At 45.3% G+C, this 16,760-nt stretch overlaps 1 protein-coding gene across 1 annotated transcript in view; it reads right to left on the bottom strand.

The window, feature by feature from the left end:
• Positions 1–16,760, bottom strand: part of ZER1 (zyg-11 related cell cycle regulator) — an 83,324-nt gene that overhangs the window by 52,671 nt on the left and 13,893 nt on the right. The window contains exon 2 of the mRNA XM_077478679.1: positions 1,923–2,186. Within this exon, the coding sequence (XP_077334805.1) occupies positions 1,923–2,080 (158 nt within the window). The 5' untranslated portion in view covers positions 2,081–2,186. The remainder of the gene's footprint in view (positions 1–1,922; positions 2,187–16,760) is intronic.

Below are 16,760 nucleotides of genomic sequence, written 5' to 3'. Positions count from 1 at the left end.
CAGGATGGCCCTTTTTTTCTTGCATACTACATCATGTTTGCAGGATTACAATGATGTATAGTCATGCATTTTCTGCCTTAGAGAGATGTCAGTTTTGCATTATTGCAAAAAAGTTTTTAAATGTGATTGTTTGTACCATTATGTGTTTAATGAACTATTATGTAATTTTTTTTATAATTAGTGCCTATAAAGTCCATTTTTTCTGCACTTCATCTTTATTTAAAAATGATACAGGAGAAGTCAGAGACTGCAGACATAATACAAGAGATCAATGCAGCCTCGCTAGTGCGTGTCAGATACAGCCTACCAGTACATGTCAGAGGCAGCCTTGCAAGTGCCTGTGGGATGCAGCCTGCCTGTGCCGTCAGATGAAACCTCACCAGTACCTGTGGATGCAGCCTGCCTGTCAGATGTAGCTTCACCAGTGCCTGTGGATGCAGCCTGCCTGCGCCCCTCAGATGCAGCCTCACCAGAGCCTGTGGATGCAGCCTGCCTGTGCCTGGATCAGAGCGGCAATCTCCTGCTGTGTCACGGAGCTGGATTTGAATTGCCTGGGCTGCAGTAATAATGTCCTGCCTCCTGTGATTACGTCACACTTATTCAATGTCCCGCATTGGATCGGTGTGCCATCTATCATAGGCGGCGGGACATGGTTACTGTGGCCTGGGAAATTCATCTCCCTTAAACAGAGAAATCGCCGCTCTGCAAGGAGAGGAGGAGGGAGGGGATAACAGGACTGGGAGGACATGATCTTGAGCCGCTAGGTTGACACCCAGCAATGGGTGGAACCCAGCGGTGCAGCCACCGCTACTGTGCACGCATAATTATCGTCACTTGTTTCCTTTCAGCAATATGCTGAAAATAAAATTTTCACCCAATATGTTTTGACCGCCAACATTTCGGTGCATCCCTAGTGCTAAGCTCAGGTAGGACATAGGATAACACTTCTGCTCTGACAGGGACAGAATACAAATACATAACAAAAGTCAAGTAATCATGGGGAGGTACGGATCTACTAGTAAAACAATTCATAAGTGGAGATTCACATTAATACAAATGCCCATTGGTGAATGTTCTCTTTAACCACCCGAATACGGCTATACTTATATATACTGCCTCGTATTGAGATGGTTATACTGGGATCATGGTTGAGGCTACATTTTCTTCAGTTGCCAATTCACTTATTTGCAAAAGTGATCTTAATCAGTTTTACAAGCGGTGGAAGGTGGTCCACCTTTCTCCCACTGCCTTTCCCACCAGGCAGCCCAGGACTGATCCGACTGGCAGCATTGGCTGCATTGGACAGAGGGAGAGGAACCAGCGTTGTCCCTGCCCTGTGAGGTCACAATCTGTAAGCAATGAGGATTTTGTCAGATGTTAGGTATCTATTTACTCGGTGTAACGTCATCTTTTATATATTTTACCAAACAATTCAGTGTTATATTTTGTTTTTCTGCACTACAATATGGTTTCCTGAAATTTTGAATTCGATAAACCACTGTGCAAATATTGTGCAACATAGAAAATTGCAAAAACTATTTTATTCTTCAGGGCCTCTGGTTAAAAAAAAATAATAATAATGTTTGAGGTTTCCAAGTAACTTTCTAGAGAAAAAAAAACGCAGATTTGTACATTTCTTGTAAGTGAACTGGTCTGGGGGTCAAGTAGTTAAACCTACATGCAGTATCCAAGGTCAATATTTGATATTTATAATATCATCATTGTATCTGGTCAAACATAACTGATTGTACCATCCATACAAGGGACAACTGGTAGCAATGCAGATGATATTCAGACACTAGGAAGGCTGTGAAAATTTTGTGGAATGCTGTTTTGCACATGTAGGTAAATGAGATTTTCGCCTTCAGCCACCAATCTGCCCCAAAGTGCTAATATTTATATCGTCAAGTGCATAAACATACTCATTCACCAGCCGGTCACAGATCTCGCTGGGTAAGAAGATATCTGGATGTAGCTTCAGGACCTCATTGTCTAAGAGGTAGCATAAGGTCCCTTTTAGGTTTCGGAGGCAGAAATCAGTACAGATGGTCATCAAAGACTCTGGGCTGTCCGTCGCCATCTTGTTGCTGTGTTGAAGAGGAATCTTTCAGGATGCAGTTGGCACCGGCAAGAGAATTGCCACTTCCTTGGTTAACTTTTCTGGAACATCAGGTGATGATAAATACCTACAAAAAAACAGAAATATAATTATCATCGCCTCCTATTCTTGATGTAGTTGAGCTATAATTTGCCATCAGATTAAAGTAGAACTTAACCCAAATAAGGGGAAGGTCGGCTTCTCCACCTCCTCCTCTACCACTTTTGGACACATTTATTTATTTGGAGGGGGGCCGGGTGGGCAGTACTTGGTTTTTACGGGTGCCCGCTCCCACATCTGCTCAGATCGTCAAGGGAGTTTGGTCATTGTGTCTTTGTCTGCAACCTTCTGGGACATGTCACTGGTTTCAGAAGGCTATGGAACCATTCACAAAGCACAGGTTGATCATGCACAGTGCAAAGCCAGTTGTGAAGCCATAAGAATTCACAGTTGGATTCCCTTGGTAAAAATGCCAGCACTGGGCACCTAAATGGCTTTGAAGAATTGGTTCGGATGAGGACAGTGCTGGATCCCTGGACAGCTAAGTGTCCTTTTATTACAAGTCAGGAGCAACAGTATTTGTAGCTACTGAATTATTTTTTGGGGGAACTGAAGATCTTTTTTAACCACTTACAGACCGGACCATTTTGCTGGTCAAAGACCAGACCTCTTTTTGCGATTCGGCACTGCGTCGCTTTAACTGACAATTGCGCCGTCATGCGACGTGGCTCCCAAACAAAAGTGACGTCCTTTTTTCCCCACAAATAGAGCTTTCTTTTGGTGGTATTTGATCACCCCTGCGGTTTTTATTTTTTGCGCTATAAACAAAAATAGAGTGGCAATTTTGAAAAAAGCGCATTATTTTTTACTTTTTGTTATAATAAATATCCCCCAAAAATATAAAAAAAAAAAATAAAATTTCCCTCAGTTTAGGCCGATACGTATTCTTCTACATATTTTTGGTAACAAATAAAAAAAAAAATGGCAATAAGCGATTATTGATTGTTTGCGCAAAAGTTAAAGCGTTTACAAAAATAGGGGATAGTTTTATGGCATTTTTATTAATAATTTTTTTTTTTTTTTACTAGTAATGGCGGCGATCAGCGATTTTTATTGTGACTGCGACATTATGGCGGACACATGGGACATTTTTGACACATTTTTGAGACCATTGTCATTTATACAGCAATCACTGCTATATAAATGCAGTGATTCCTGTGTAAATGACACTGGCAGTGAAGGGATTAACCAGTGGGTGGCAGTGTAGGGGTTAAGTGTTCCTAGGGGTGTGTAACTAACTGTGGGGGGCTGGGCTTTCATTTAGTGAACACTGATCTCTGCTCCAATCACATGGAGCAGAGATCAGCATCACTAGTTGCTAGGCAGAATGGAGAAATGCTGTTTACAAACGGCATTTCTCCATTCAGCCGCCCCGTGAGACGATCGTGGGTATGCCTGCGGCAATCGAGTCCGCGGGACCCGAGACCGGACTCACGGGGGTCCTGACCAGCATGGGCGGCATTGAAGATTGCACGTACCTGTATGCCAATATGCCTGCCCGTGCCATTCTGCCGATGTACATCGGCGTGCGCTGGTCGGGAACTGGTTAACTATACTTTCTGCATGGATTCGAAAAAACAGTTGGTTACAGAAATGTTCTGTACTCCACTGTGTTGCAGTAAAACAGACAATTTACACAAATGTATACAGGGACTCTTCAAGTCTTTCAACTAACTTCAATAAAGGCTTAACTACTCCCAGCAGATCTACTACAGGATATCAACGTGCATTGCGAACAGTCACTGAAATACCTGTCAGATGCCAGAGAACAATATGAAAATAAATTATGCATTGTGCATTACTGGCAGGTATAAAAGGTCATATACCACCAATATAGTCTGACTCATTCTTATGATATGGACTTGGCTGCACAATACTCTGCCTGACCTATTTCCTATTTTAGAACACAACAAGGAGGACTCGGCTTGCAATCACAGCATTTGTTTAGAGCTCACACATTTAAACCTGTTCAATGATTAATAAAATCACTGATGGATGTTAAAATGCTGTCACTAGAAATCAGGGCGATAGCAGGAGGTAGTTGTCATTGCTAGGTGCGGTCTATTCTCACAGACAGCAATGTCTTACATTTCAAATATTTGCTAACCTATAATGTCACACAAGCAGCACACTTCCAACAATATTGGATGGACTTCTGGAACAAAACAGGACCTTTCAAACCAGTCTACAAATGGCCACACTCCACCCCACAACTGAGCACTGCTGGCAAGCACGCAAGGAAGTTTTACTGCTATCCCCAGTAAATATGCATACTTAATGGTGGATTACCACTCTGATAAGGAAGGTGGGAAATTCCTTCAAGGGAAGATGTATGCCAAGTGGTTTGAGTCCCTCTCAATCTTATGAAATTAGAATATCATCAAAAAGTGAAACTCATATTTTATATGGATTCGTTACACACAGAGTGAAATATTTCAAGCATTTCTTTATTTTGATGACTATGGTTTACAGGCAGCTAGTGAAAACCAAAAATTCATTATCTCAGAAAAATTTGATTTTTCTATACAGCTTACCTGTAAAATCCTTTTCTTGAGAGTACATCACGGGACACAGGAGCTTCATTACATAGTGGGTTATATAGGCACCTCTGGTGATTGGACACTGGTTAACCCCAATTAAGGAGAATTCCTCCCCTATATAACCCCTCCCATATGGGAGGCACCTCAATTTTGTAGCAAAGCAATAAGAAATCACGTAAAACCCAAGAGGGGCGGGAGCCCTGTGTCCCGTGATGTACTCTCAAGAAAAGGATTTTACAGTTAAGCTGTATATAAAAATCCCATTTTCTTGATCATACATCACGGGACACAGGAGCTTCATTACATAGTGGGATGTCCCAAAGCAATGCTCAGATTGAGGGGAGGGAGACACAGATCATAATTATAGACCACCAGGGACCGGAGGACCTAAACTGCAGCCTGCAGTACACTGCGCCCAAAGGCGATATCCTCTTGCCCTCTGACATCCACCTGATAGAATCTGGTGAATGTGTGGACTGATGACCAAGTTGCAGCCTTACAGATCTGAGCCAGGGAGGCCTGGTGATGCACTGCCCAAGAAGTACTTGCAGCCCTAGTAGAGTGCGCTTTCACTTGAAAAGGAGGAATCTTCCCCTTTACACTATAGGCCTGAGAAATAACCTGTCTAATCCACCTTGAGAGAGTGGATTTTGACGCCGCCTGGCCCTTCCTAGGGCCTTTCGGCAAAATAAACAAGCAATCAGTTTTCCTTATCTGAGCAGTTGCCCGAAGATATATACTGATTGCTCTAACCACATCCAAAGTGTGCAAAGATTCTTCTTCTGCGGACTGTGGGTCCGGAAAAAAGGATGGTAGGATTACGTCTTGATTCAAATGGAATCCTGAAACCACCTTAGGTAGAAAGGACCTGTTGGGAAGCATGACCACCCGGTCCTTATGAATAATTAGATATGGCTCCTTGCTGGAAAGAGCTGCTAGCTCTGATACTCTTCTAGCCGTAGATATGGCTACCAAGAAGACCAATTTTTTAGTCAGGAGAACTAATGAAGCCAGATGGAAAGGTTCAAATGGTTGCCCCTGCAAAGCCGAGAGAACCAAATTCAGATCCCATGGGCATACCGGAGGTTTGACTGGCGGTCTTATCCGCATGGCCCCTGGATGAAAGCCCGCACCAGGGAATGTGATGTAAGTGGCTTCTGAAAAAATACTGACAGGGCCGAAATCTGAACCTTGATAGTGCTTATGGCCAAATTAATTTCTAGGCCTGACTGGAGAAAGGCCAAGATCCTGCTAATGACATACTTTCTAAGATGCCATTTCCGGAGTTCACACCAGGAAACATATGCCCTCCAGATTTTGTAATAAATAAGCCTGGAGGCCGGCTTTCTGGCATTGACCAGAGTAGAAAGGACTGGCCCCAAAAGGCCACGGTCTCTCAGAATGTGGGTCTCAGCAGCCAACCCGTCAAATTCAGACTGTGTAAAGCAGGATGGTAAATTGGACCCTGTGAGAGCAGATCTGGCCTGAGAGGGAGGATCCACGGCCTGCCTACTGCCAACTTCATGATCTCTGCGTACCACAGTCGCCTGGGCCAAGCCGGGGCCACCAAAAGGACTGATTTTTTCTCCCTCTTGACTCTTCCCAGGAACCGCGACAGAAGCGGGCTCGGGGGGAAGGCATAGATCAGATTGTACTGATCCCAGGGAACTGTCAGAGCATCTGACCCCTGAGCAAGTGTATCTCTTGTCCTTGACACAAAAATGTCCAGTTTCCTGTTGAACCTGGATGCAAACAGATCTATGTCTGGAGTACCCCACCTGTGACATATGTTCCGAAACACGTCGGGGTGCAGAGCCCATTCTCCTGGGCACAACTGCTGGCGGCTCAGAAAATCCACCTGCCAATTTTCCACTCCTGGAATGAAGACTGCAGAAAGACACGGAACATGCTTTTCTGCCCAGACAAGTATGCAATTCACCTCTTTTTGGGCCACCAGACTCCTCGTACCGCCCTGGTGATTGATATATGCCACTGCTGTGGCATTGTCGGACTGAACCCGAACAGGGAGACCTCGTAGTCTGTAAGACCACTTTATGAGAGCCATATAAATTGCCCGGATCTCCAGGACATTTATGGGCAATAGCTTCTCAATCGCAGACCATTTCCCCTGCGAGCACGTCTCCTCCAACACTGCTCCCCAGCTTGTCAGGCTGGCATCTGTCGTGATAATCTTCCATGCAAGAGGAAAAAAAGTTTTGCCCTTCAGCAAATTCTTGGTTTGTAACCACCTGATGAGACTCCTGCGTGTCCCTGGGGATAGACGCATAGGAAGATCCAAGGATTGGGGCTTCCTGTTCCAAGCCACAAGGATGCATCTTTGCAGAGGCCTTGAGTGAAACTGGGCGAATGGGACGGCCTCGAAGGAGGCGACCATTTTCCCTAACAGTCTCATGCACAATCGAATGGGGGAAGATCTCCTGCCCAGAACTAGGCGCACCAGATCCCTTGCCCTGAGCCGTGTCGATGATCATACCCAGGTATTCCAACCTGGTGGCAGGCTGTAGGGACGACTTTTCTAGATTTATGATCCAACCTAGGTGTTCCAGGTGTTCTAGTGTTCTGGTGACGCTGTGGTTCAGGAACGCTACTGTTTTCTCCATGAGAAGCAAATCGTCTAGATAAGCCCTGACGGCTATACCGTGAGCTCTTAGGTTTGCCAAGAGAGGGTCCAGAATCTTTGTGGAGACTCGAGGGGCCGTAGCAAGCCGAACGGCAAGGCCACCATAGACACTGGCGAAAAACTGAGGTGCCTCCCATATGGGAGGGGTTATATAGGGGAGGAATTCTCCTTAATTGGGGTTAACCAGTGTTCAATCACCAGAGGTGCCTATATAACCCACTATGTAATGAAGCTCCTGTGTCCCGTGATGTATGATCAAGAAATTAGATTACATAAGACCAATAAAAAAAAAAAAGGATTTTTAATACAGAAATGTTGGCTTACTGAAAAGCATGTCCATGTACAGTATAGTGTGCACTCAATAGTTGGTTTGGCTCCTTTTGCATGAATTGCTGCATCAGTGCCACGTGGCATGGATGTGATCAGCCTGTGGCACTGCTGAGGTGCTATAGAAGGCCAGGTTTCTTTGATTGCGGCCTTCAGCTTGTCTGCATTGTTGGGTCTGGGGTCTCATCTTCCTCTTTGACAATAGCCCATAGATTCTCTATAGGGTTTAGGTCAGGCAAGTTTGCTGGCCAATCAATCAAGCACAGTGACACCATGATCATTAAACCAGGTATTGGCACTTTTGGTGGTGTGGGCAGGTGCCAAGTCCTGCTGGAAAATGAAATCAGCATCTCCATAAAGCTGGTCAGCAGAGGGAAGAATGAAGTGCTCTAGAATTTCCTGATAGTGGGCTGCGCTGACTTTGGACTTGATAGAACACAGTGGACAAACACCGGCAGATGACATGCCTCCCCAAATCATGACTGACTGTGGAAACTTCACACTGGACCTCATGCAACTTGGATTCTGTGCATCTCCACTCTTCCTCCAGACCCTGGGACCTTGATTTCTAAATGAAATGCAAAATTTACTTATGATGTTGTCTCAAGTAGTGGCTTCACACAAGGAATGCAACAGTTGAAGCCCATGTCCTGGGTGTGTGTGTGTGTGTGTGTGTGTGTGGTGGCTCTTGAAGCACTGACACAAGCCGTAGTCCACTCCTAGTGAATCTACCCCAAATTCTTACATCTTGCGTATTCTTGCGTCACAATTTTCTCAGGACTGCGGTTATCCCTGTTGCTTGTGCAGCTTTTTCTACCACACTTTTTCCTTCCACTCCACTTTCCATTAATATGCTTGGATAAAGCACTCTAAACAGCCAGCTTTTTTAGAAATGGCCTTTTGTGACTTACCCTCCTAGTGGAGGGTGTCAATGACTGTCTCCTGGACAACTGTCAAGTCAGCAGTCTTCCCCATGTAACCTACTGAACCAGACTGAGAGACCATTTAAAGGCTCAGGAAACCTTTACAGGTGTTTTGAGTTAATTAGCCGATTAGAGTGTGACACCACTACTCCACAATATTGAACATTTTCACAGTATTCACATTTTCTGAGATACTGGAATTGTGGATTTTCACTAGTTGTAAACCATAATCATCAAAACTAAAAAGAAAGAAATGCTTGAAATATATCACTCTATATAATATATGAGTCACTTTTTGAATTGAAATATTGAAATAAATAAACTTTTTGATGATATTATAATTATTTGAGATGCGTGTGTGTGTGTGTGTGTGTGTGTGTGTGTGTGTGTTGTGTGTGTGTGTGTGTGTGTGTGTGTGTGTGTGTGTGTGTATATACATACATACATACATGTGCACAGTGCATCCAGAAAGTATTCACATCGCTTTACTTTTTCCATATTTTGTTATGCTACAGTCTTATTCCAAAATTGCAGCAGCGCTTTTAACCCCTTTTTCGAGTGCTAGTGGGGGTTAAAACCGCTCCACTATTGGCCGAATAGCGCCATTAAAATTACAGTAAAGCGACGCTAAAAATAGCGCCGCTTTACCGCCAACGCCCGCCTCAGTATGAAAGTAGCCTAAGCATTCACAGGCTTTGCGCAATACTTTGTTCAAGCAGCTACGGCACCAATTACAGCCTCAAGTCTTTTTGAGCATGACGCTACAAGCTTGGCACACCTATTTTTGGGCAGTTTCTGCATTCTTCTTTGCAGGACCTCTCAAGCTCCGTCAGGTTGGATGGGGAGCATCGGTGCACAGCCATTTTCAGATCAAGTTCAAGTCCGGGCTCTGGCTGGTTCACTCGAAGACATTCAACAAGTTGTCCCATAGCCACTCCTTTGTTATCTTGGCTGTGTTCTTTGGGTCGTTGGCCTGTTGGAAGATGAACCTTCGCCCCAGTCTGAGGTCTGGAGCAGGTTTTCATCAAGGAGGTCTCTGTTGCTGCATTCATCTTTCCCTCGATCCTGACTAATCTCCCAGTTCCTGCCACTGTAAAACAACCCCACAGGATGATGCTGCCACCACCATGCTTCACTGTTGGCCAGATGATGAACAGTGCCTGGTTTCCTCCAGACATGATGCCTGTCATTCAGGCCAAAGAGATCAATCTTTGTTTCATCAGACCAGAGAATTTGGTTTCTTATGGTCTGAGAACTCCAGACGGACTGCCATGTGCCTTTTACTGAGGTGTGGCTTCCGCCTGGCCACTCTACCATACAGGCCTGATTGGTGGAGTGCTGCAGAGATGGTTGTTCTTCTGGAAGGTTTTCCTCCCTTCACAGAGAAACGCTGGAGCTCTGTCAGAGTGACCATCGGGTTCTTGGTCACCTCCCTGACTAAGGCTATTCTTCACCTAACGCTCAGTTGACTGGGCAGCCCGCTCTAGGAAGAGTCCTGGTGGTTCCAAACGTCTTCCTTTTACAAATGTGAAATATAGAAAAAGGAAAAAGGCATGGTGTCCCCAGTGACACACCTCCATCCCTGTACTATATAATAAAACAAAGAATTTGCCCTAGGACTTTAAATTAAGTAGGTACCATTTTCCCACCAGTAAACATAATAGTAGTAGATTCAGTATAAAATGTATTCAAGTAGAAATGTTTACATGCATAGATATCACCAACAATTGGCAATTGTAAAGAGATACATAAACAGAGTATTGGTACATAAATGTAAGCAGTCATAGTACACGGGCATCTTGGTACCTGCCACGTTTTGCGAGACCCAGCTCGCTCTTAAGGGGTGGATGCGTGTAAAGATGTACCTTGGATGAAAAAGTATAAATTTGGCGATATAGCATAGTATTGATTATAAGAACACAGGGTAAGAGGGGTCTTGGGAACTTGACCAGGGCTACAGGTGTATGGCTCTCAGAAAGTGACAGCAGGTGCCTCACCAGGCAGCTGAGGGGGCGGGGTCAAACAGGTTACCGCCAGGGGCCTAACAGAGAGCAGGCACAACATGAGTGTTGTGATATGTCCCCAGGGGACCTCGCTCGTCCATAAAAGGTATAGGCTGTAAATATAAGTATGTTTATCAGGTGTCTAAAGTAACAGAGTAAAATCAATGAGTATTGGCATAAAAATGTCTATGCGAAAGTAAGGGGCCTGGGCCAAAAATGGTAAGGACATGGAGACTATTGGGAGCATTAAAAAGCAGGGGATACCAGCAGATGATAAGACGAGAGAGAAAGGAAAGTCCTGTTTGGCCTCACCCCCTCAGCTCCCTGGTAAGGCACCTGCTGCCGCTTTCTGAGAGCCACACACCTGTAGCCTTGGTCAAGTTCAGTGGTGAGTTTGGGAACCTCTTATCCTGTGCCCTTATAATCAATACTATGCTATATCGCCAAATTCTAGGTAAATTTTTACACGCATCTACCCCTGAAGAGCAAGCTGGGTCTCACGAAACGGATGGGTACCAAGATGCATGTAAACATTTCTACTCGCATACATGTTATACTGAATCTACTAGTTTTGACAGGTACCCAGCTTCCACTTCTGCTCGGTCCACCTGGGGGGTGCTTCTCCTGCCCCCCTCCCTCCCTGAAATCTTTTGGGACAGGTCACAGGTCCCAGAAGTTTGTCCGGCCATTCAAGACACGCAGTACGCACCTGGCTGTGAAGCAGCAAGCGGTCACAGCTGGGTGCCCACACTAGTGATGCCGGCCGCATTGATGTACCGCGGGACAGGTGTGTTTATTAAAAGTCAGCAGCTAAACACTTTTTGTAGCTGCTGACTTTTAATAAACACGGAAATGGCTGGAACTCCGCTTTAATTGACTTTTAGCCCCTGTTCACATCGGGGAGATGTGACATGCGATATGACGTCAAATCGTGCCGTCTATTGCCGGCAGCAGCACTAACTTTGCAGAGCCGCACCAATTCCCAAAATTAGTTTTAAGTAGATTTCAATAGACATCTGTGCATGAACCCACACTGATGTCTCTCAAATCACCCCAAAGTGGGACTGAAATGTCATATTGAAATCATGTGAGTTCAGCTGAACAGTCAAACCCGCATCAGTGTGAACCTAGGCTGAATGTGGCATGGCTGTTGGTGCCAGACGGGCTGGTCTGAGTATTGCAAAAACTGCTGATCTACTGGGATTTTCATGCACAACCATCTCTAGGGTTAAAAGAGAATGGTCCGTAAAATTAAAAAATATCCAATGAGTGGCAGTTGTGTGGAAGAAAAAATGCCTTGTTGAGGTGGGAATGGGAAGATGATAGAAAGGCAACAGTAACTCAAATAACCACTCGTTACAAACAAGGTATCTTCTGATGGCTCCAATCATCTCACCACTGGTTTCTAGAAATGACAATGAGGTCACTGTACTCCACTGGCCTCCACAGTCACCAGATCTCAATTCAATGTAGCACTTTTGGTAAGTGGTGGAATTGGAGATTCGCATCGTGGATGTGCAGCCAACAAATCTGCAGCAACTGTGTGATGCCATCATGTCAATATGGAACAAAATCTCTGAGGAATGTTTCCAACACCTTGGTGAATCTATGTCATGAAGAATTAACCTCCCTGGCGGAATTCCCGAGTCTGGCCCGGGATAAGATTTCAGTACCATAAGCAGTATTCCAGAGCCAGCCTCGGGATCCCAGGGGTTTAGTTACCTTGTCCCCTTGATCCAGCAATGTCTTCCCGCTGTGATCAGTGAGCTGCCGTGTCTCGCTAGATCTGTCACAGTGTCGAGCTCTGTTCCCTGCGAGCGTTGCGACGCACAGGGACAGAGTTCGGCGTCAAATTCAAAAAGTAAAAAACACAGTATACTATAATCTTACAGATTACAGTACTGTATCAAATAATTACACATCCCTTTTGTCCCTAGTGGATTGTCCAGTGTCCTGCATGCAGTTTTATATAGTAAATACTATTCTTTATGCCAGGAAACAGGAGATTGTCCATAGCAACCAAAAAATGTCCGTTTACATCAAAAGTGCTTTTAGACCAACTAGAAAAACAGTGATAATAAATTATGCCACGTACACACGATCAGACTATGCGGCAGACTTAGTCTGGCAGACAAACCGCCGTAAAGTCCGCTGGATTTTCCGAACGAGTGAACCTACCCACACACGTGACTTTTCCGGCAGACCAAGTCCACCGGATTATCCGCTGTACTTTTGAAATGAACGGAGGAAAGTCCGTTCATTTTGAGCGTGGCTCCAGGTAGCTGGGACCAGCGAAGGAAGCGTCGCTAGCCCCGTCATCTGGTATGGAGTTAAAGGGGAAGTCCTACGCCGAAATAAAATGGCTCCATATCAGACCCTTAATCGAGCACGCAACCCGGCCAGTCAGGAAAGGGGGTGGGGACGAGCGAGCGCCCCTTGTCCCCCTCTTCGGGGGTCTTCTTGCCGGGCCTCCACGCCTTCTTCTAGCTCTTTTACAAACGGTGGCCCGGTCTTCTGTCACCGTCTTCTCTTCTGTTCTTGAGCTGTTGCCTCGTCACTGTCTCTGGCCACAATGACAGGCACGCGGCGTGCAGCAAATTATATAGGGACATCGCCAGATGATGTCCCCACCCATTATGATGTCACAGTCCCAGCTCTGAGAGAAGAACAGAAGAACAGAAGAAGAGAAGACAGCGACAGAAGACCGGGCCACCGCTTGTAAAAGAGCTAGAAGGCGCGGAGGCCCGGCAAGAAGAACCGAAGAGGGGGAAAAGACCCCCGAAGTCGGAAGAAGAGGGCTGCGGCGATTAAGAAGAAAGCCAGGCTCCTCCTCTAGTAAAAAAGAGCTAGCAAAAGAGCAGAAGATAGCGGAGGAGTACGGCGAGAAGACCCCCGGAGCTGTGCAATAAACTATTTTAACCCTTGTGTGTTTTTTTTTAAAAAAATTCACAGGTGAAAGCATTTTACCCCATACTCGTTCACATAGGGTGGGGGGCTGGTATCCAGGGGCCCCCTTATTAAAGGGGGCGCCCGGATTCCGATAAGCCCCTCGGCCGCAGACCCCGACAACCAACGGCCAGGGTTGTCGGGAAGAGGCCCTTATCCTCATTAACATGGGGACAAGGTGCTTTGAGGGCACGCGGCCTGGCACGGCTCAGGAGGGGGGGGGGGGCGCTCGCTCGTCCCAACCCCCTTTCCTGACCGGCCGGGTTGCGTGCTTGGATAAGGGTCTGATATAGACCTGGGGGGGACCCCCACGCCGTTTTTTCGGCATAGGGCTTCCCCTTTACCTCAATACCAAGTGACGGGCCAGCGACGCCTCCTTCGCTGGTCCCGGCTACCTGGAGCCGCGCTCAAAATGAGCGGACTTTTCTCTGTGCGGGAAAAGTCCGTTCATTTCAAAAGTACGGCGGACTAGCACACACACGGCCGTATGTCCGCCGGACTCGCAGTCCGGCGGACATATTTTGGTGCAAAACTACTTTCTTGGTGAGCCCACACGCTTTTCCACCGGATTGTTTGATCGTGTACGCGGGATTAAAATCACTCGCAGAATTGAGTAATTTGTGAGGAAATTCGTCAAACATTAAAAGTAATGACAGCAACAATTCTGCAACTCAGCACATTTCAGTGTTTTTGATTACATTATTGAATAATTTTTATTATTAATATGTCTCTATCTATATATATATATATATATATATATATATATATATATATATATATATATATATATAATTTTATAATTTATGCTTTCATATTTCAAATTTTATCATACCCGGGATGTCTGTTAGACTCTGGTTTGGACGGATTTAAGTGAATTATTTCTAAGAATTACAGGCCTACAATATAAAATGCCAAATTTCCATGCAAAATAATGGTACCGCTTTCAGCACCTAAAATCAGAAATAATCATACCGCCAGGGAGGTTAAGGCAGCAACCCGGTACTAGCAAGGTGCACCTAATAACGTGGCTGGTGAGTGTATATGGGTTTACAACCACTTTCACATCAAGCACTAGATAAAAATACATTAGTCCGGTAGCAACCACTGAATTTCAGAACATACAATTAGTGTATATAGCATAATAAAACAATATTACGTACAGAGCCATTACCAAATACTCAGCCCAGAACAAGAGGGAGTGCGGTCGCTAGAGTTTCAAGGTTTTGGGGTGGGTACCCGTTCTTCAGGAGAGACCAGCTTTCTATGGGCGGTTGTATGCAGCACCCGTGGCTCAGGCGGGGAAATACACCTGAATTTTACGTCATACCTCCCCAGGAGGCCTTCTGTACATAGTGCATAGCTGGGAGAGCACATTTCATACAAGTTAACAGCTGTTATTGTAGCCTTGGGCTCATTTTAACCCCTTGACTGCCAAACATTTGTATCTATAGCTAATATGGATTTGATCGCCTGTCATTTTCCTTTTACAAAAAGCTTTATTGTTGTTAAAAAATAAGAAAGAGCCAGTGTTCTGTCAAATTAGCAAACTCGTCAGAAACGCCAACCGCGTAACTTCTGGTTTCTTTAACCACTTGACGACCGCCGCATGACGATGTACGTCCTATTTTTGAAGAGGGATATCTCGGTAACGGCAGCAGCTGCTGCCACAACCGAGATATCCATCTCTTCAGGCGGCGGTCGGCTGTACGATAACGGTGGTCTCCGCGGCGGATTTGCCGCGAAATCACCGCTATCGGCGGCGGGAGAGGTGCCACCCCCTTCCCGCCGCCCTCCCGTACCTTCCGCCGCTTACCGGAGCCGTCGGTAGTGGCGGAGGCGATCGGGTCCTCTTCCTAGCTGGGCATAGAGACAAGTGAGGCTAAGATGGCCCCCACTCGTCTCTATACCATAGGAGGGCGGAAGTGACGTCAAAATGTCAGTTCCGCCCATACCTCTTAAAAGGTATATTTTTTTTAAAATGTCATTTTTTCTTTTTTTTTTTTTTTTTTTGCCCAAATATGAGATCTGAGGACTTTTTGACCCCAGATCTCATATTTAAGAGGACCTGTCATGCTTTTTTCTATTACAAGGGATGTTTACATTCCTTGTAATAGGAATAAAAGTGATCCATTTTTTTTTTTAAAACAATGTAAAAATAAATAAAATCAATTAAAATAAATAAGAAAAAAAAAAAAAAGTTTTTTTAAAAACACCCCGTCACGACGAGCTTGCGCACAGAAGCGAGCGCATACGCGAGTAGCGCCCGCATATGAAAACGGTGGTCAAACCACACATGTGAGGTATCGCCGCAATCGGTAGAGCGAGAGCAATAATTATAGCCCTAGACCTCCTCTGTAACGCAAAAAATGCAACCTGTACAATTTTTTCAATGTCGCTTATGGAGATTTTTGAGGCTAAAAGTTTGACGCCATTCCACGAGCGGGCGCAATTTTGAAGCGTGACATGTTGGGTATCAATTTACTCGGCGTACCATTATCTTTCACAATATAAAAAAAATTGGGCTAAATTTTACTGTTGTCTTATTTTTTTATTCAAAAAAGTGAATTTTTTCCAAAAAAAAGTGCGCTTGTAAGACCGCTGCGCAAATACTGTGTGAAAAAAAGTCTTTCAATGACCGCCATTTTATTCTCTAGGGTGTTAGAAAAAAAACAGTATAAAATGTTTGGGGGTTATAAGTAATTTTCTAGCAAAAAAAACTGTTTTAAACATGTAAACACCAAGTCTGAAAAAAAGGCCTGGTCCTTAAGTGGTTAAACACTTAAAGCAGAGATTCACACAAAGTTGAACCGCCGCTTTTCCCCACCTCCGGTGTCACATTTGGCACCTTTCCGGGGGGAGGGGGGTGCAGATACCTGTCTAAGACAGGTATTTACACCCACCTCCGGGCATAGACTCCCACGGGAGTCTACGCCTCCTCCCGTCCCCCCGTGCTGTCTGGTGGGACACTCACGGGTCCCCGGAGATAGCGGGACCATTTTGGATGTGCAGCGCGACTCACGCATGCGCAGTAGGGAACCGGGAAGTGAAGCCGCAACACTTCACTTCTTGATTCTTTCACCGAGGATGGCAGCGGCAGCTGCCAAGAGCAGAGCGTTTGATCGGCTTCCGACATCGCTGGACCCTGGGACAGGTAAGTGTCCATTTATTAAAAGTCAGCCGCTGCAGTATTTGTAGCTGCTGGATTTAAATATTTTTTTTTTT

Source organism: Lithobates pipiens, unplaced genomic scaffold, assembly GCF_037356315.1.
Source record: "Lithobates pipiens isolate NorthernLeopardFrog02 unplaced genomic scaffold, aLitPip1_a1.2 Scaffold_1, whole genome shotgun sequence".
NCBI lineage: Eukaryota > Metazoa > Chordata > Amphibia > Anura > Ranidae > Lithobates > Lithobates pipiens.
This window is presented reverse-complemented; position numbering and strand designations above follow the sequence as displayed.